Source organism: Colobus angolensis, unplaced genomic scaffold, assembly GCF_000951035.1.
Source record: "Colobus angolensis palliatus isolate OR3802 unplaced genomic scaffold, Cang.pa_1.0 Scaffold179, whole genome shotgun sequence".
Classification (NCBI taxonomy): Eukaryota; Metazoa; Chordata; class Mammalia; order Primates; family Cercopithecidae; genus Colobus; species Colobus angolensis.
This window is the reverse complement of record NW_012114921.1, coordinates 6244811-6265660: the sequence shown is the minus strand read 5'-3', so window position 1 is coordinate 6265660 and position 20850 is coordinate 6244811. Positions and strand designations below refer to the sequence as shown.

The 20850-nt window shown below is 40.2% G+C and overlaps 1 protein-coding gene across 1 annotated transcript in view; it reads right to left on the bottom strand.

Annotated features, from left to right (window-relative positions):
- Positions 1 to 20850, bottom strand: part of GDPD4 (glycerophosphodiester phosphodiesterase domain containing 4) — a 71620-nt gene that overhangs the window by 34006 nt on the left and 16764 nt on the right. Inside the window, exons 7-10 of the mRNA XM_011938938.1 lie at positions 20407 to 20484; positions 19444 to 19589; positions 18975 to 19057; positions 8036 to 8192 (exon numbers count right to left, since the gene is read on the bottom strand). Of these exons, the coding sequence (XP_011794328.1) occupies positions 8036 to 8192; positions 18975 to 19057; positions 19444 to 19589; positions 20407 to 20484 (464 nt within the window). The remainder of the gene's footprint in view (positions 1 to 8035; positions 8193 to 18974; positions 19058 to 19443; positions 19590 to 20406; positions 20485 to 20850) is intronic.

The window sequence follows — 20850 nt, the reverse complement described above, 5'->3', positions numbered from 1 at the left end:
CGCCCGGGCTGGAGTGCAGTGGCCGGATCTCAGTTCACTGCAAGCTCCGCCTCCCGGGTTTACGCCATTCTCCTGCCTCAGCCTCCGGAGCAGCTGGGACTACTGGCGCCCGCCACCTCGCCCAGCTAGTTTTTTGTATTTTTTTTTAGTAGAGACGGGGTTTCACCGTGTTAGCCAGGATGGTCTCGATCTCCTGATCTCGTGATCCGCCTGTCTCGGCCTCCCAAAGTGCGGGGATTACAGGCTTGAGCCACCACGCCCGGCCCTGATCCCTTTATTATTTTATAATGACCTTCTTTGTCTTTCTATAGTTTTGGAACTAAAGTCTGTTTTATCTGATGTAAATATAGCTATTCCTGCTTGCTTTTGGTTTCTGTTTGCATGGAATATCTATCCCTTCACTTTCTGTCTGTCCTTACAGGCAAAGTGAGCTTTTGTAGGCAGCATATAGTTGAGTTATTTCCTTTATTCATTCAGGCAGTCTGTATCATTCAAGTGACTAATCGGTTTACATTCAAGGTTATTATAATAGGTGATGACTTACTGTAGCCATTTTGTTAACTGTATTCTGTTTTGTATATTCTTTCTTTCTTTCTTCTTGTTTTTCATTTCAGTTTGATGGTCTTCTGTAGTGTAAAAGGTTTGATATTTTTTCTCTCTCTCCTTTGCATATCTGCTCTACTGGTGAGTTTTACGCTTTTGTGTGTTTTCATAATGGTGATTATCACCTTTTTGCTTCCAGATGCAGGCATCCCTTGAATATTTCTTGTAGGGCTAGTCTAGTGGTTTTGCATTCCCCAGCTTTTGCTTGTCTGGGAAAGACTTTCTCCCTCATTTCTGAAGGACAGATTTGCTGAGTCAAATATCCGTGGCTAGCAATATTTTTTCTTTCAGTACTTTGAATACCTCATTCTATTCTCTCTCTCGGTCTGGACAGTTTCAGCTGTCAGTCTAATGAGAATTCCCTTATATGTGACTTGATGCTTTTCTCCTGCTCTTTTTAGAATTATTTGTCTTTGACTTTTGACAATTTGATAAAATATGCCTTGATGAGGACCTTTTGGGACTGAATCTATTTGGGAATCTTTGAGCTTCTTAGATCTGGATGGTCACCCCTCTCTTGGGAAGTTTTAAGTTACTGTTTCATTAAATAGTGTTTCTATTTTTCCAACTCTTTCCCTTGGGAACATCTACAATATGAAAATTTGTTTGCTTAAGTGTCCTTTCTTGTAGGCTTTCTTTACTCTTTTTCATTCTCATTTCTTTTTTTCTCCTCTATCTGGGTAATCTTCAAATGACTCACTTTCAAGCTCAGAGATTCTTCTGTTGAAACAAGTCTCTTGTTGAAGCTCTGTACTATATTGTTTTATTTTGGTACTTGAATTATTCAGCAGCAAGGGTGTCCATTTGGCTTGTTTTTGTTTTTTCTTTTGAGACAGAGTCTTGCTTTGTAGCCCAGGCTGGAGTGCAGTGGTGTGATCTTGACTTACTGCAACCTCCACCTCCTGGGTTCAAGCAATTCTCCTGTCTCAGCCTCCCTAGTAGCTGGGACTACAGGTGCATGCCACCACACCTGGCTAATTTCTGTGTTTTTTAGTAGAGACACCATATTTGTCAGGCTGGTCTCCAACTCCTGACCTCAGGTGATCCACCTGCCTCGGCCTCCCAAAGTGCTAGGATTACAAGCATGAACCACCACATCTGACTGGTTCTTTTTTACTGTATCTATGTTTTTGTTGAATTTATTATTGACATCACGAATTGTTTTCCTAATTTTGTTGAATTTTTTTTTTTTTTTGTATCTCACTGAGTTTCCTTAAGGTAATTATTTTGAATTCCTTTTCCAGCAATTCATTTATTTCCTTTTCATTCAGGTCTGTTACTAGAGTTATGATCCTTTGGTGGCGTCATATTTCCTTGCTTTTTCATTTCTTGTGTATCTGTGCTAATGTCTATGCATCTTGTGGAATAATTACCTCTTCCAAACTTTCTGGAACGGCTTTTCTAGAGAAACATTTTCACCTGCAGTTGGGTCTTAGTGCACTAGTTGAGAAGGGTGTGGTGACTTTGTTTCTGGGTAGGTGCAGTGGTATAGTCTCTGTGCAGCTTCTTTGGCTGCATTCAACATCAGCAATAACTGTGGGCATCTCAGTGGCTTAGGGGTGTGGAAATTTGTTGTCACAATAGCAGAGGTGTATGTGTTTTTTGTTTTTTGTTTTTGAGACAGAGTCTTGCTCTGTCACCCAGGCTGGAGTGCAGTGGTGCCACCTCAGCTCACTGCAAGCTCCGCCTCCTGGGTTCATGCCATTCTCCTGCCTCAGCCTCCCCAGTAGCTGGGACTACAGGCACCCGCCACCACAGCCAGCTAATTTTTTTGTATTTTTAGTAGAGACGGGGTTTCACTGTGTTAGTCAGGATGGTCTTGATCTCCTGACCTCGTGATCTGCCCACCTCAACGTCCCAAAGTGCTGGGAGGCGTGAGCTACCGCGCCACGCCAGAGGTGTATGTTGTTAATGTCTTTGGTCCACAAGGCTTTTGGGGTTCTCCAATTCTTGTTTTCCCTACAATGAGGAGACTTCACTAAGGGGATCCCTCTCGGTGTCAGGTCTGACATGGCATAAAATCAACTGCCATGGTGCTGGATTCCAGGTGCAAATGTTTAGATTGGCAGAGTCCTAGGATCACAGTGAATCTTTCACTCTCTGTGGCAGGGTTGGACATAGGTTGCCCACACCATCAGACTCTAATCCCTTAGCAGCTTAGGTCCAGAGAGTTAGGCTATAGCTGTAACTCTATTCTTACTAGGCAGGGAAGAGCCCTGGCCTGACTCTAAGGAAAAAGGTATGTTCTGGAGGTTTGAGCCTAGGGTACAGGGTATGGCTATAATTTGGGAGCTTGAGCCAGCAGGGCTCAGTGGCAGCTTGGGTGTGTGGGGATAAGGCTCCATGTAGTGGTGACACTAGACTCTAAGATAGTAGGATTCAGCAGTATCCCAGGCTCTGCGAGGCCAGGTGCAGCAGCAAATGCCCCAGTATGGCTGTTGTTTGGGTCCTGGGGGGGCAAGAAGCAGGACGACATGATTCAATTTCTTAGCTGCACTATCTCAGCAGCTTAGACTCTAGGGAGCTAGTCCAGCTCCAGGGAAGCAGGGTACTACAATTTTTTGGCCTGTAGGGTTGGGTATTTCTGCTCAGACACTGGTTTGTTTCCCTGGGATGAAGGGTACTATGTTAACTCAGCCATGGAATGTGCAGTTGCTCAGCTCAGCCAAAACACTGATTCTCCAAGGGTTGATGTGCCAATCTACTCAGGCCGTGGGGGCCTGACTGTTCCGAGCAGCCCAAGCACCATTTCCCTGCCACACAGGGCTCTGACAAAGTACTTTTTCCTTGAGAGGGCAGTGCACAGTTTCAACTCAGGACCCTAGGGGCAGGGCATAGCCAAGTCTGAAAGAAGTAGATGGAGCTGTTCTGCTAAAGCACCATATCCCCAGGAAAGGGTACACAGCTCCATCTCTAGCCCAAGGGTGCAGGGTGAGGGGTAGGTGAAACAGTTCTATCTGCTGTTTGGCTTTACAGGGAAAGGTGTAACAGTTGCTTGGCCTGGGGATGTTAGACTACTCTGTTGGGGTGGGGTGGTTCTCCAGTAGTTTAGCATAAGGGATGAAGGGTGCTGTGGCTACTCACCTCTGGAGCAAGATGTGAGTAATTCCAAGATAGCATTGCACAGTCGCCATGTAGGCCATGGGGCAGGCACAGCTGGCTCCTTCTCTGAGGGGAACATAGTTGTATGGCCTCTAGGTAGCTACCCCAGCTGGGCTTAGGGCCTGTGAGGACTGCAGGGGACCCCAATAGGGGTCCAAAGTGTTGCTGTGGGCTGCCTACCCTTTTCACCATAGAAAGAAGTTCCTCCTGGTTCCTGGCTGATCTCAGCTGGGGGATGAGGTGGCATTCTCTATGTGGGTCTCCTGAGTTTCTGTGCTCACCAGGGTTTCTGTTACTGCTTTGATGTACTCTGGTGCTGTTCTTTATTTTCATTAAAATATGGTTTTTTATTTATTGTTTTGGCTGTCTTTGTGGAAGGGATGAGTGCTAGTATTTTCTAGTTGAATATCTTGCTGTCATTTCTCCTTTGAGTGGGTTTTGTCATCCTGCTTTTTCCTTCATTAATGTGATAAATAAAACTTGTACTCATGCCGACTATATATCTGCATGAGAATTATATTTTTATCATTTCTATAATTATACTTTCACAAAAGGATATAACAAAGTTCCACAGAAGTATTGGTTGGGCTGAAGAAACAGGAATTCAGTTTAGCTTCCAGTATCAACTCCCAGAATGTCTGTATCTATTCTTATTTTGTTATAAGATTACTTGATTTTCACAATAATCTCAAGACTAATAAATATATTAATAAATCATGACCAATTCACTACGATGATCAAGCAATAGTCATACCCAACCAATAAAGAATCATCAGAATAATGTTTACAACTAATTTCTTCACTATGGAAAAGACTACCCAAATCTCCAAATCTTTTAAATCACACAACACCATTTCAACTACCTTCTAACCATACAGCATGAAAGCAAAAAAAGCTCCATGATCAAACCTAAAGTCTCCCAGATAACCACATTTGAACCCCAGGTTTCAGGATGCTCTTCAGTAGCCATTGAAATAGGATAACTAAGTGCTACAAGTAAAACACCTAAACACCCTAAACATGCTAAAACAGAGCTATTAATCCTAAAAAATGTCCACAAAAAGTTATTATAGTAACAGATCCAACTCTATCACAACTAACCCAAGACATTCAAAACGGGAGACAGCTGTGAAGAAATGTCTGAAAACCAAAAATAAGGCCAGGCGTCGTGGCTCCCATCTGTAATCCCAGCACTCTGGGAGGCCGAGGCAGGCGGATCACCTGAGGTCAGGAGTTCGAGGCCAGCCTGGTCAACATGGTGAAACCCTCTATTAAAAACACAAAAAATTAACTGGGCATGGTGGTGGGCGCCTGTATTTCCAGCTACTCAGGAGGCTGAGGGAGGAGGATCACTTGAACTCAGGAGGCTGAGGCTGCAGTGTGCCGAGATTGCACCACTGCACTCCAGCCTGGGTAACAGAGTGAAACTCTATTTCAAAAAAAAAAAAAATAATAAGGCTGGGTGCAGTGGCTCACATCTATAACCCCAGCACTTTGGGAGGCCAAGGCGGGCGGATCACAAGGTTAGGAGCTCAAGACCAGCCTGGCCAATATGGTGAAACCCCATATCTACTAAAAATACAAAAATATAAGCTGGGTGTGGTGGTGGATCACAAGGTCAGGAGTTCAAGACCAGCCCAGCCAATATGGTAAAACCCCATCTCTACTAAAAATACAAAAATATAAGCTGGGTGTGGTGGCAGGCGCCTACAATCACAACTACTCAAGAGGCTGAGGCAGGAGAATTGCTTGAACTGGAACCCAGGAGGCAGAGGTTGCAGTGAGCCAAGATCACACCACTGCATTCCACCCTGGGCTACAGAGAGAGACTCTGTCTCAAAAATAAATAAATAAATATAAAAAAAGAAAACTAAAAATAAGGATGCTATTTAATAAGTTATTAAGTATTAAATGTTTCTGAATGTACTTAGGATTATGAAAAAAATTTAAATTCATGGTTCCCACATGGTAGCTAACCATGACCACTGACATGAGAAACAACTGTTGTTGTCTTTCAGCAATAAGGACCACTAAGGTCCAATAAAGACCACCAAGAAAAATCATCCATTAATTAAAATTCATCAACTCTACTGTTCCATCAAACATCTCAGCCTGATGAAACTTCGGCTCAATTTTGGGAGTAAGTTTAATTCTGTAAATCCTAATAAGACTTTTATCAGGCATATATTATACATCAGATATAATAATAGCCTTTTCATCTAGAACATATCTTTGCCAAAATATTAACTATAGCTAACTAATATATACATCCTAATGGAGCACCTCTAGTTTTTATGTGTCTATGTATGAGACATACTGCAGAAGCTACATATACTCAGAAACCTAGAATATCAGAGTAATCATATTATTTTCATATACGGAAATAGCATGTATAGACTATGTACTCCTAAGAGGACAAATATTCTGAGCAACTACAGTAATAAGAAATCCACTTTCAACTATTTCTTATATTAATACTAATTAATATAATGAATCTGAAGTGGAGTCTCAGTAGATGATACAGCGTGGATGTGTGACCCCTCCTAATCTTATGTTGAAATGTGACCTACAATATTAGAAGTGAGGCCTAGTGAGAGGTATTTGGGACATGGGGGCAGATCCCTTATGAATGATTTGGTGCCCTCCCCTCAGTAATGAGCGAATTCTTATTCTTAGTTCATGCAAGAGCTGGTTGTTTAAAGGAACCTGGTACCTCCTTCTCTCTTTCTTGCTCCTTCTCTCGCCATGTGACATGCCTTGCTTCCCCTTCACCTTCTGCCATGAGTAAAAGCTTCCTCACCAGAAGGGGAGCAGATGCTGGTATCATTCTTGTAGAGCTTGTACAACCATGAGCCAAATAAATCTCTTTTCTTTAAAAATTACCCAGTCCTAGGTATTCCTTTATAGCAACACAAAATGGACACACACAGTAGATAAGTCCATCTGTATATAATTCTTCACTTTTCCCTATTTTTACATGAAACATGATCAAACAGCTCTCAGGATTAACATCAAACATAAATAAAATTCCATTCCACCAGTACACGATCAAAAATCCCTTAATATTTCTTTTCCTAATTACACCACTACTGTATAAGGGAGATATTACCACAGCTGAGCCTCACACCTTGCTATCTCTGCTGTCACATATGCTAGCAATATGGATGCCTGCTATCTATCTTGTTGAGACGTTTATTTTCAAAATCAAAGTCTCAAATGAGTATATCTGATTGGGCAGAACCTAGGTCACATGAATTCCTAGTCATAAAAAAAGCCAGAAAACATAGGTTGTTTTGTTTTCTTTAATCTATCTTGAGAAAGTAGGCTTGACCTTTATCAAATGCAATTCTGACTTTTTACCCATTTAAAAACACTCAAGAATAATTCTAAACTCTTTAACTTGTTATGTAAGCATTGCCATAATCTCCCATCAACATGTTTTCCAGATTATTCTCCCAATCTACTTCCCATCTACTTCCTACCCCTCTCTTCCTTCCTATCTCCTTTCATCTATCCTTCCCTCCCTCTCTCCACATACACACACACACACCCCCATACCCTGTTGCTCCGAAACACATCATCATTACTGCCCTTGGTTCCCCTTGGTAATGATCTTCCCTCAGCTCAAATCATAGCTGTGCATAAAGTATTCCCCAACATCTTCCAGAGGAACCATTCACACTTGCCTCAAAATTACACTGTACACAGCACAGCGCATGCTTTATACTGTACCATATCTATTAGTCTATAATCTCCTTCCAGAATCTCCCATCCATGTTTCCCAGTCTGAGTTAGAAGTTGTTCTTGTGTGCTCCTGAAGCAACTTGAAATTAACTCTAGTTTTGTACTTATCACAGTGTATAGTAACTGTCTGTTTCTTATACTAGCCTGTGAATTCCAGTAAAGCTGGATGTGTGCTTATTCACTATTATATTCTATGTGCCTTGTACCATTAGGTGCTCAATATATATTTGTTGAATGGCAAGAAGAAAAAATCAAAAATATATGTCCTAGTCTGCCTCACCCAGGAAAACGTTATATACATGTTAGGCACACTGTAAAAGCTTGTGAAATATTTGGGTAAAAAGAAATTACAAGGATAAGTTTACAAGTTTGTCTTCAGACTTTCTAGTGAATGCAGAAAGCAGCAATCAGACTCACTACACTACTGAAAAAGCCCTCCTGCCAATACTATAGTCCTGCTACCATACTGGGATGAAATCGTGTGGATACTTGTCTATCTTCATCTATGGCCTTTATTTTCAGGAGCAGCACATGATCTCTTACAAAAATTCAATGCAGGTTTGTGAAACTTGGGAATGTGTCTTACCTCCGGTTTTACAAACCATTTGCCTGCATTCAGAGTCGACAGGAAATCCCAACTGAAGGCGGCAGGGTTCTTGAAGGCAGATTCTGGCTGAACTTCCCAGATATTGGTTGTTCTTCTCAGGTCAAAGTCATGCATGAGGAAAGGCACACGATCATAACTGAGGCAGAGGTAGAAAAGAAGGGCAGGGGTAGACAGGCTGAATTTAGCTACCTTGGTAGACAGCCTCCCCAGAAAGTCCTTCAAAGTCACAGGTGTCACTAGGGCTCCTTACTCCCTCTCAAATCTTAGAAAAGGGCTACATATCAGTCACTTACACTTTGATGTCAATGTTTTCTGCTTTAGGGATCAGTCTTTCATGATATATAATCACATTAGTGGGTGAAAGAATAGCTTCTCTATTCAGGGGCTTTCTGGCATTAGGAAAACAGCAGGCACAGTAGTGGCCTGAAAATAAAGTGAATGGAGGTAGGGATGATGCAAGGTCCTCAGGTTCCAGGACCATACTAAGCAGGCGTCCACACAGTTTTCCTGTATTATTCTGATCCTTTCCCAGCTAGACACTGCACTGAGTATTTCTTTTTGTTTGTTTGGTTTTGGTTTTTGTTTTTTGAGACAGTCTTGCTCTGTCACCCAGACTGGAGTGCAGTGGCACGATCTCGGCTCACCACAACCTCCGCCTCCTAGGTTCAAGTGATTCTCCTGCCTCAGCCTCCCAAGTAGCTGAAACTACAGGTGTGCACCACCATGCCTGGCTTATATTTTTTTAGTAGAGATAGGATTTTGTCATGTTGGCCAGGCTGGTCTCAAACTCCTGGCCTCAAGTGATCTGCCCGCCTCAGCCTCCCAAAGTGCTGGGATTACAGGTGTGAGCCTCCGTGCACGGCCTACACTGAGTATTCCTGGTCCTAGACTTCACATCAGATAGTATCATAAGGTAAGTTCCTTATTCTTCTATCTGCAATTTGCTTTGGAGAATCTCTGATTTTATGAAACTATCTCTCCCTTTCTCATTAAAATATCTATGAAGAGAACATCTATAATGAGGAAGATAAGGCTTGGAACTTATTCTCCTGCCATAAACAACTAGAAAACTGGACAAAATAAAGGAAATAACTATTTTCAGTTAACAGACAAAAGGATGCACAATATCACTACGATCTCTGAGAAAAGGCAAAAACAAAAAATCACTTAAGCAATTCCATCACCCAGGCTTCTTTCCTGCAGGTGAATACTGAATTCCAGTACAGGGTAGGGGAACCTAAAAGGGACCTAACTGTCTTGCTGAAACAAGAAGAGATTAGAGTAAGTGGGAAGCCAAGACAGCTAGAACTTGTGGGCTAGAGTCCCATAAAGGATAGAGTTATGCAAAAACAAAGACACAGTTCCAAGAAAATATGCAAAAGTTCATAAGTGTATGGCTACATATCAATCTGTATGTGTACAGAGTAAAACTATGAAGCTTGGCAAGAACAACTTCTAAGAAAATATTACCAGACAGTTCAAAGACAATCGGAGCTTGCACGGGGTATGAATCACTCAAGTTCCATCCAGCAAGAGAGGAGAGTCCTCAGTAATTACAAAGGCATTCTTTAGAGACTCCCCAAGATCACACCTTAGAAAAGGGGACAATTGGCCGGGCGCGGTGGCTCATGCCTGCAATCCCAACACTGTGGCGGGCAGATCACAAGGTCAAGAGATCAAGACCATCCTGGCCAACATGGTGAAACCCCGTCTCTACTAAAAACACAAAAATCAGTCAGGCGTGGTGGTACACGCCTGTAGTCCCAGCTACTTGAGAGGCTGAGGTAGGAGAATCGCTTGAACCTGGGAGGCGGAGGTTGCGGTTAGACAAGATCGCGCCATTGGACTCCAGCCTGGGCAACAAGAGTGAAACTCTGTCTCAGGGAAAAAAAAAAGGGCAGGGAGGGCGGTAATTTAGAAGTACAATGGCTTTAGAGCCACTTTAGATCCTCTAAAAAAGAGCTTAAAAACAAGCCTCCAAAGAAAAGACCAAACTAGTCTGGAAGTAACAACTATCTGCTAGAAAATGACCAACCTTAAAGGATACAAGATATAGCACCCAACAATGTAAAACTACAAGTCCAGCATGTAATCAAAACTTACTAGAGACATAAACAAGCAGGAAAATGTGACCATATGGAAGAGGAATTACTCAACAGGGACAAACTCAAAAGTGAAAAAGATGACAGAATTCATAGACAAGGGTGTTAAACAGTGTAGAAGAAAATTATAAAGATGTAAACAAGGTATGTAAAGGAAAACATGAACATAATGAAGATATACATACAAGGTATAAAAATGGAAATTTAGAGATAAAATATAATAACTGAAATGAAAATTTCACTGCATGAAATTTAAAACAGATCAGATATTGCAGATCATGCAAAGAACAATGAATTTAAAGATGTAGCATTAGCTGGGCACGGTGGCTCACACCTGTAATCCTAGCACTTTGGGAGGCCGAGGCAGGTGGATCACCTGAGGTCGCGAGTTCAAGACCAGCCTAACCAACATGGAGAAACCCTGTCTCTACTAAAAATAAAAACTTAGCCGGGGTGGTGGTGCATGCCTGTAATCCCAGCTACTCAGGAGGCTGAGGCAGGAGAATTGCTTGAACCCGGGAGGTAGAGGCTGCGGTGAGCACCACTGCACTCCAGCCTGGGCAAAAAAAAAAAAGAGTGAAATTCTGTCTCAAAAAATAAATAAATAAATAAATAAAAATAAAGATGTAGCATTAGAATCTATCCAAATGAAAGCATAGAAAGAAGACTGAAACAAAAAAGAATGGGGCATCAGTGACCTGTAAGGCAATGATCAAGCAGTATTATATATATATGTAAATGGAGTCCTAAAAAAGAAGGGAGGTGCAGAAAAAGACATTTCAAAAAGTAAAACTAAAAACTTTTTCAAAATTTGATGAAGATTTGAAATGAATGCTGAATTCTTTCCTGGCTAAAAGTCTCCAAACTAATGTCTTCAAATTCTCTTCCCATTTTTCTCACTTAGACTCAATGAAATTGCTACTATCTTTTTCCTGAAAGCATATCACAAGGTCAGGATGGTCTTGATCTCCTGACCTTGTGATACATAAACTACAGGCAAGAAAAATCTGTCAGATTGCCACTGCCTGCTTCCACATTAACTGAAGATGTTTTGAGCCTAACATCCTTTTTTTTTTTTTTTTTTAACAGAATCTTACTCTGTCACCCAGGCTGGAGTGTAGTGGTGCCATCTCAGTTCACTGCAACCTCCGCCTCCTGGGTTCAAGTGATTCTCCTGCCTCAGCCTCCTGAGTAGCTGGGATTACAGGTGCCCACCACCACACCCGGCTAATTTTTGTATTTTTAGTAGAGACGGGGTTTCACCATGTTGGCCAGGCTGGTCTCGAACTCCTGACCTCAGGTGATCTCCCTGCCTCGGCCTCCCAAAGTGCTGGGATTACAGGCTTGAGCCACCACGCCTGGCCAAATCTAACATCTAACACCTCAACTGACTGTCCTCCAGACTAAGGAAACTGGTTTATAGATTTCTCCAAACATTACATTTGTTTTTCTTCCATTTGAAAGCTCATTTGCAATACTAACTCCTGAAGTGAGATACAGCTGTTTAATGGGACTGGGCTATTCCCAGAAATAGAAGACTGGTTTACGAGGATCCTTTGCCACTCAGCTATTTACTCAGTTTTCCCACCAACTCAGCTTTTAGTGTGTGAAACCTCTAGGAAAGCTTCAGATGGGGATGTTGGAGCTCAGAAACCTACACCAAAAATGTGGTATGCTGACATGCTGAAATAAAGAAGGCTGTTAGGCATAATGGTTTAAGCTCTTTGGCCCAGGTAGTTCTGAATAGTTAAATTGTATTAGATTTCCTTTTGGCAAAACAAGTGGGTACCTATGCAATAGCTAATACCACTTGTTGTGAATAGAAAAAATTTCCAAATAAGCTAAATGGTTATAAGAGGTGTGTACCACAGACCCCCTTAAATGATCTCTTTAGCTGGCTTCCTAAGGGAATAGGAAACTGGTTTTAATTCCCCTTGCAAACTCTTATTATTGTGATCTTGTTCTTCTTTCTATTCACAACAGACAACAGGGACTAGTAACAAAAGAACTGACACTTTTGTCATGCAGAATCAGAACCCTATACCTGGCATTCAAGAACATTTACAGGCTACTGCAAAGCAGTTTCATTACTCAAATCCTAATTATGGTCCCCCTGACCCCTGTCAGCAGGAATCAGCCAAAGCAGTCATGGCCCAATTCCTCCTTAATGATCACACTTCAGGATTGAGAGATAAAGAAGATAAGGGGGTACTAAAGCCATCCTCACAGGGTTAACAAGAATTCTGGACAGCAACATAGCTATAATTAAGTATTAATCAGGCTTCACTTTGAACCACTTCCTTGTAATGGAAAGTCATTTGACATTGACCATTTGCATCCCCAATGTTTCTATAGATAGAATTTCTGACATTAGAATCACAAGGCTTTTGTTTAAGAATTGCTTAAGATGTTTTTCAGATCCCATATTCTGGTAAAACAGTTGATGTGAAGCAGTTTGAAGACCCCCACAGAGGAACAGAATCAGCATGAGAATATAGTTTCTTCATCTCCCTGTCCCTTGACTTCGCCCTGTACTCTTTGACCAATCAACAATCTCCACACTCCAGCCCACTCCAAAACCATTAAAAACTCTAGCCCCAAACTCCTTAGGGAGATGGATTTGAGGTTTCCTCCTATTTCCTCATTTGGTGACTCTATCACTAAACCTCTTTCTGCTGCAAAAAAAAAAAAAAAAAAAAAAAGCAGCTGGGGCCAGGGGTGGGCATATGTGGAGGGGAATACAGATAAGCATCCAGAAGATTTCTCATCAAAACATAAGACAGAAACCTATGAAATAACATATTTTTACATGCTTGAAGAAAACTACTGTCAACTTGGAATTATATATGCAGCAAAAATATTCTTCAAAAATAAAGGGAAAATTAAAATATTTCATACAAAGAGACTAATTCATTTCCAGCATATCTTTACTGTAAAAAAGATTAAAATAATTATTAGACAAAAAGGAAATTGATACAATTTGAAACTTGGATCTACACAAAAGAATAAATAATGCCAGAAATGATAAATACATGAGTAAATATAGAAACTTTTTCTCATTTTTTAAAAACAGAATTAACTGTTTAAAGCAAAAAGTAATAGCAATGTATAATGAGGTTCATGATAGCACCAGGTCATACTATGAGAGACATGAAATGTTAATGTACTGATAAAAGACACTGTTAGTGTATTGACAAAATAGCTTTACACATAAATGTGTAATACTCAAAGGGAGAAATAACTTAAAGATCATATTGTAAACTCTAGCACAACCACTGGGGGAAAAAAGGTATAGCTAATACTCCAATAGTAGAGATAAAGTTCTAAAAAATGCTCCATTAGTCCAAAAGGAGGCAGGAAAGGAGAAAACAAATAACAAAATGATAATGCACTTGCCATGGGTCTAAAATTTAAAGGGGTGCCAAAAACTAATAAGATAAATACTATCTTAATACAATATTTTAAAAAACAAAACCAATGCAAAAATCCACTATAAACAAAATATTAAATTTTAAATGAAGATAAGATAGTATTACTGATTTTTCCTTTTGCCTCAGGTTCTCATATGGCTTGGCATGACACATCTTCATTAAAATTTTTGACATTTTGTTCATCATGAATGCTAAAGGGTAGGCAATACCAACGGAAATTAGTTATCACACATATACTTGTTACGTGTGACATTTACATTTATTTCCCTTAAAAAGTTAGGTGGAAACCACGTTAGCAGAGAGGGAGTAAGAGCAGTAGGCATGTTATGCCCAGACCGTTTATTCCCCTGAGAAGACCACCAGAGTCCAAAGTCAAAGCCAAGCAGCAAGGATCTTTATTACAGGTTCGAACCTGGAACTCTCACACACCCGTGAAACCAGCCGGGCGGGAGAGCTCCCCAACTGGGCTCAGAACAGTGTTATATAGTCTGGGGAAAATAGGCACAGAGTCATTATACAAATCAGATGTATGATTGGCTGACATTTGAACAAGGCGATTTGGCTGATTATGATTGGTTCCCGCCATTTCTGGTATTTCAGTTAATTTTGAAATCCTGATGACGTTTATCTGGGGCTTGCAGGGCAGGGGTAGGGCTTGTTTTCGCAAATCCCGAGGCGGGAAAGCAGTCTTACACAAAGGCAGTTAATCATATTGCGATAGATTTCACAACCGGTTTTGCAACATGAGTGTACCTTACTCAAACGCGTCTTGTGACCTTGCCATGCCACAGAAAGAAAAACAGGAACTTACAAAATCTCTAGAATGTGCAGAGATAGGGACAAAATGATTGTGAGAGCAGAACAAAGGTTTAGCGATAGGGTGGGCACACATTTTTATGTCCTTTCAGGCACAAACAAGTTTATTGGGATCTTTCAATCTCTCTAACTCAGCTTCCATGGACTTCCAGTGACTGTTGGCAAGATTTCTCCTATTGGTCCACATGAGGAGGTCAGCATTTCTTCAGGATCTGTGTTTCTGCAATCCCCAGAAAACTCAATTCAGTGTTCTCCAGAGAGGTGTATGGCTGGCTGGGCTTTTATGCTAAAAATTTTATTAGAGGACTGGGAATAATAGCAGCCAAAAATGTTGCATAGATCTTCTCAGAATCTCCCAAAGCTTTCTCTCAGAGGCAAATAACTTGTTTACATTACTTGCTCTTTAGGTTTAAAAAATTTCTCTGCCTTTTCTAATGTTTCTCAAAATTATGCTCAAATGAAGGTTTCATATAAACCTGTTTCACATTTAAGGGCAACATAGCTGCAATTTTATAAAGTGGCATGAGCACTATCAAATTCACTTTGGGGTGAACTTGGGGTAGGGATCAGACATCCTTTACAACTATTTTATCACATATCTCAAAAATTCCAACATTAAAGGCAAGAAGGGAAGGAGGAGCCAGCAAAAGAAGTCACATAGGAAACAGCCAGGTAGGAAGAAAATCAGGAGAGTATGGTATTCTAATAGCCAAATGAAGAAAGTATTTCAAAAATGAAGGACTACTCAAATGCTGAGAGGTTAAGATGAAAACTGAAAATTTACTACGGTATTTAGGAAGTCTGAGGTCCCTGATAACTTAATAAGAGCTCTGAGAAGTGGTGTAGAAGAAGCCTGATTGGGATAGGCTCAAAAAGGATTAAAAGTTATCCAAAACAAAGGGGAGGATTGAGAGAAGGCAAAGAAAGGCAATGTTGGGGTTCAAGACACTCACCCTAAAATATAACTGCAGGAGACCAGAATATGACACCCCAATATATACCTCTTTGGCATATTGATTATTTTGAGCTGGTTATTTTGAGAAACTGCAGACACAGGAGAAGCTCTGAAAAGCTGCCCTTTTGTAAAGGAAATTTGCATTTATAAAGGAAATTTTCATTAGTAAAAGGATCTGTACCAATAAGAGAGCTGCTCTGAAATCATTTTATAATCAACAGACTTACATCTGTATAATAAAACAACCTTTATTCACCACACATTTTCTTCCCTCTTCTTCCCACAATTTGTCACTGCCCCCATACAAGCCCCTCTTCCTTTCTATAGCTCAGGAAACTATACAAGCCTCAATCATCTGGTCTTTTCCTTGAATCTCAAATTTTTGTGGGACTCCCATGTGTACTTACATAATTAAAATTATTTTTCTCCTGTTAATCTGTCTTACATCAATTTAATTTGTAGACCAGCCAAAGAACCCAGAAGGGTAGAGACTAACAAAAATTTTTGATCCTCTACAACAGTACAGATCACTCTTTGGAGGAATGTTGCTTAAAAGAAAGTGAAGACATGGGGCATAAACTGGAGCAAGATATAGGGCCTAGTAAAGTTTTAAGATGTCAGAATGGATCATCTTCGGAGTTTAGAATCATTTTGTCTATATCTTTTTTTTAAAAAAGCTGACGAGATTCTTTTCTTTAAATTCTATTTTGAGAGGATTGTAGATTCACATGTGTTTGTAAGAAATAATACAGAGAGATCCTATACACCCTTAGCCCATTTCCCCCAATAGTAACATCTTGCATAACTATACTATACTATCACAACAAGGAAACTGACATTGATAAAATCTATGACCTCATTCAGATTTCATTCATTTTACATGAACTTATTTGTATATTTAGCTCTATGTTAATTTTATCACACGTGCAGACATATCACCACCACCACAGCAAAGATACAGAATGGTAAATATACAAGAAGAGTTTTGTGTTACCTTTTAAAGTGGGAGCCACCTCTCTCCCTCCTTCACCCCTGGAAACCACTGATTTTTCTCCATCACTCTAATGTCGTCATCTGAATGTGATATTCAAATGGAATCATACAGTATATAACCTTTTGAGAATGGCTTTATTCACTCAGCGTAATTCCCATGAGGTCCATCCAAACAGCAGCATGTTTCAATAGTTCATTCATTTTTACTGCTGGGTAATATTCCACAGTATGGATGAACACAGTTTAATCATTAAACCTCTTACAGGATATTTGGGTTGTTTCTAGATTTGGGCTATTACAAATAAAACAGCTATGAAAATTAATGTAAAGTTTTTTTCTATATGAACATTAAGTCTTCTTTTCTCTGGAATAAATGCCCAGGAGTGCAATTTCTGGGGTGTATGGTAAGTATATATAGTAATGTGCCACATAATGACATTTCAGTCAACAACGGACCCCATATATGACAGTGGCCCCATAAGATTATAATGAAGCTGAAAATTTCCTATCACCTAGTGACTCTGTAGCCATAATATTGTAGCACAATACCTTACTTGTATGTTTATGGTGATACTTGTGTAAACCAACCTGTATAGCCAATCACATAAAAGTATAGCACATACAACTACAGACAGTACGTAATACCTGATGACAATAAACAACTGTTACTGGTTTATATATTTACTACACTATTTTTAAATTTAGAGTATACACATTCTATTATATATAAAAAAAATTAAATGTAAAACAGCCTCAGGCAGTCCTTCAGGAGGTATTTGAGAAAGCATTGTTTCCATAGGAGATGACTGCTCCACGCATGTTATTATCCCTGCAGACACTGCAGTGGGACAAGATGTGAAGGTGGAAGACAGTGGTATTAATGATCCCGACCCTGTGTAAGCCTAGGCTAATGTGTGTGCTTGTGTCTTCATTTCTAACAAAAAAGTTAAAAAAAAAATTAAAATAGAAAACAGCTTAGAGAATAAGGTTATAAAGAAAAAATGTTTTTTGCACAGCTGTACAATGCATTTGTGCTTACACTGTTATCACAAGAGTCAAAAAGTTACAATAAACTGGGGTTTATTATTGAATTTTTTTTAATGAATTTAGTGCAGTCCAAGTGTACAGTGTTTATAGTCTTCAGTAGTACACATAATGTCCTAGGCCTTCACATTCACTCACCACTCACTCACTGACTCACCCAGAGCAACTTCCAGTTCTGCAGGCTGCATTCATGGTAATTGCCCTATATAGGTGTACAATGTTTTATCTTTTATATTGTTATTTTTACCATACTTTTTCTATGTTTGGATCTGTTTAGATACACAAATACCTGCCATTGTTCTACAATTGCCTACAGTATTCAGTACAGTAACACGCTGTACAGGTTTGCAGCCGAAGAGTAACGGGTCACACCATACAGCCCAGGTATGCAGTAGGTTATGCCATCTAGGTTTGTGTAAGTTCACTCTATGATGTTCACACAATGACAAAATTGCCTAACAGTGCATTTCTTAGAACATATCCTCATCATTAAGTGAGAGAGGACTGCATTTAGTTTTATAAATAACTGTCAAACTTAGTTGGAGTGGCTATACAATTTTATGTTTCCACCAGGAACATATGAGTGATTCAATTTGTCTGCCAGCATTTACTGTTCTTGCTATTTTTTAATTTAGCCATTCCGATAGGTGAATAGTGTTAGTTTTAATATGCATTTTCCTAAAGGCTAATGCAGTTGAACATCTTCTCAATACTTATTTGCTATCTGTATATTCTCTTCAGTGATATATCTACACATGTATTTCGCCCATTTTCTAATTGGATTGTTTGGTTTGTTTTTGTTTTCATTTTTCTGTTGAGTTTTGGAAATTTATATAGCCTAGACACAAGTCTTTTGCCAGATATGTGTTTTACAAATATTGTCTCCCAGTCTGACACTGGTCTTTTCATTCTTCTCATATGGTCTTGGACAGAGCAAAAGCTTCTCAGAAAGAATTCCCTGGAATTTTCTCCTTCCCCCATCTCTGCTTGGTTCAAGGCTCAACCCAAACACAACTTTGAGCATAAAGATTTTTTTTCTTTTTTTTTTTTCCACACAATAGGAAGTGACCTTTTCCTCCACTGAGGTTCCATTACACTTATTTTTCTCTGGATGGCTCTTGCCATAAATGGCCTTATTCTGTAGTTATCTGTAAACATTCCATGTCTCCTTCACTAGCTGGAACATCTTTTAGGTATGACTATATCTTACTCATTTGCATCTCCCAAGCACTCAGAAGAAGGCCTGGAATATAGCAAATGCTCAGGGAATGTTAAATTGCTAAGGTAGTACATAGAGTGAAGTGGTAAGCACAGTTTGCAATGGCACCATATTTGAATCATGTGTGAAGACTATTATCGAGTGTGTCTGATTTGTAACCCTGTCACTGAAAACATGGAGGTGCAGAGGTGTGGTTTGTGAGGTGTGGTTCATCTGTGTAGTACCTGCATATATGCCATATGAATACAGGAACAACTCCCTCGGGCTTGCTGTCTCTACACCTCAGGCCAGGCTGGTTCTCTTGCATGGCAATGAACTTATCCCCTCCTCCCCCGACCCCAGCTCCCTGCTTTCTTACCTTAAGTGTATGTCAGTCTCCAATCCATGGGCTCCATGTTCAACAGCTTTCTCAAAGGACATCATCGTATTCTCAGGCCCCAACTGTAGAAGAAAAGGACATCAGGCCCTAAGCCTTAGAGTCTCTTCTCCCAGCATTCCTTTTATGGTAGGGGTAGAACCCAGAAGGATTTTGGGTAGCAGAGTTTGGTTCCCTCAGATCTCCTTTCAAAACCTGTATACCCTCCATCCAAGCTGATTCTGGGACTCTGCTCACCTGAGGCAATGTTACTGGGCACAGTAAAGAGAAATGGACCGGGAGTTAGGTGGCCTGGATTCAAGTCCAACCTTTACAACGAACTCTTTATTCTTGCCATCTTAATGCAATCACTTTTTCTCTCCAGGGGCTCCTATGGTTCTCAGTTTTCTTCTCTCGACCACATATCCCATACATACTTATTTTCATCCATGTTCTTCATGCTCAGACCTACCATGGGTGCACCTCTATGTCCAAAGATGGTTGGCTTGGGCCCCAAATTCTCCTTCTCCTGAATGCAGGAAGAATAAATCCCTGGTGGCATCAAACAGAGACTTAAAAGGATAAGAAGTAAGGGTAATCCAACAGCCACTTGTAGACCTGAAAAATTTGGAAGAAAGGGGAAGTAGGGGAAAAAAGATAAAGAGGGCTGGAAAATCACCCCAAGCAAAGCAGCAGTCTGAGTAAACCCACAGTCCATGGGTTTCATTGACTGTGTAGTGGCTAATGTACTTACTATTTCTGTGACATTTCCACTTACTTCCAGGGATTTGGATATAAAAGTATAGAACTGTACAATTATAGGGCATTATTATTAAGGCTACTACTGGAACTGGAAATTGACAGAGGACTCAATTGTACAGAGGACAGATGGGGAAGGAAAAGAAGGAGAAGCAATGTTAAGGAGTAGCTTCTCAGGAGGATGAGGAGCTTGGCTGATTCTAAGAAAGCCCCAGAGACTGTAAAGATCATCCCAAAACATCTGTATATTTAAGGCAGTACAGCATAGTGGAAAGGGCACTAATTGGCAGAAATCTGGGTTTAAAGCCAAGTTCTGCCACTTCCTAATTATGTGACTAAGGACAACTTACTTAATCTCTCTGAATCTTCATTTTCTTCTGTAAAATGGGGCTGTCCTGCTGCTTATATCAACCTTATGGAGTTGTTATGACAGTGTGGACTCATAACACTCTATAAATATTATTTGCTTCCCTCTTTCCCTCCCTCCCTCCCTCCTTCCCTCTCTCTCTCGTGCATACACACACATTCACATACAGAGCCTGTACACAATGCCTGCAATAACCAGCCATTCCCCAAGACTTACTATTTTAGACCTCTGAGAATTTTACCCATTTGTACATTTTCAAGTTACCACCTATGCTTTAGTGACTTTCAAATCTCAGTCTCCAACTCTAACCTCTTAACCTTGCGATTACATTACATTTCTTGAGCCTTTTTTTCTCAGAATGTGTCATCCTGTATCTTCCTATTCTAACTAAAATTTAGAAAGTAAAAAAGAAAAGAGTTGACTATTGTCCCCTTTAAGCCCTTGCCCCAGAAATACTTCCTAAAATTTACCCTCCACATACAAGCATACATATATAAACACACAATGGCAGCACTATCTATGCAGTCTTTCTCTTGCCTGCATACCCCCACAGGTCAGAAAGGGTAATTTTACCCTTATTTAAAAAAGAGTAAAAATGAGACCCAGAGAGAAGAATGTCCTATTGGTTTATCCGTAGAGTGGTGACAGACAATTCCATTCTCAAAACAGTTTAGTATACAGATCCACTACTTTTGATTCCATTACACTAGGGCAAAGAATGAAGAGGAAACCAGTGACAGAGACAGACATTTG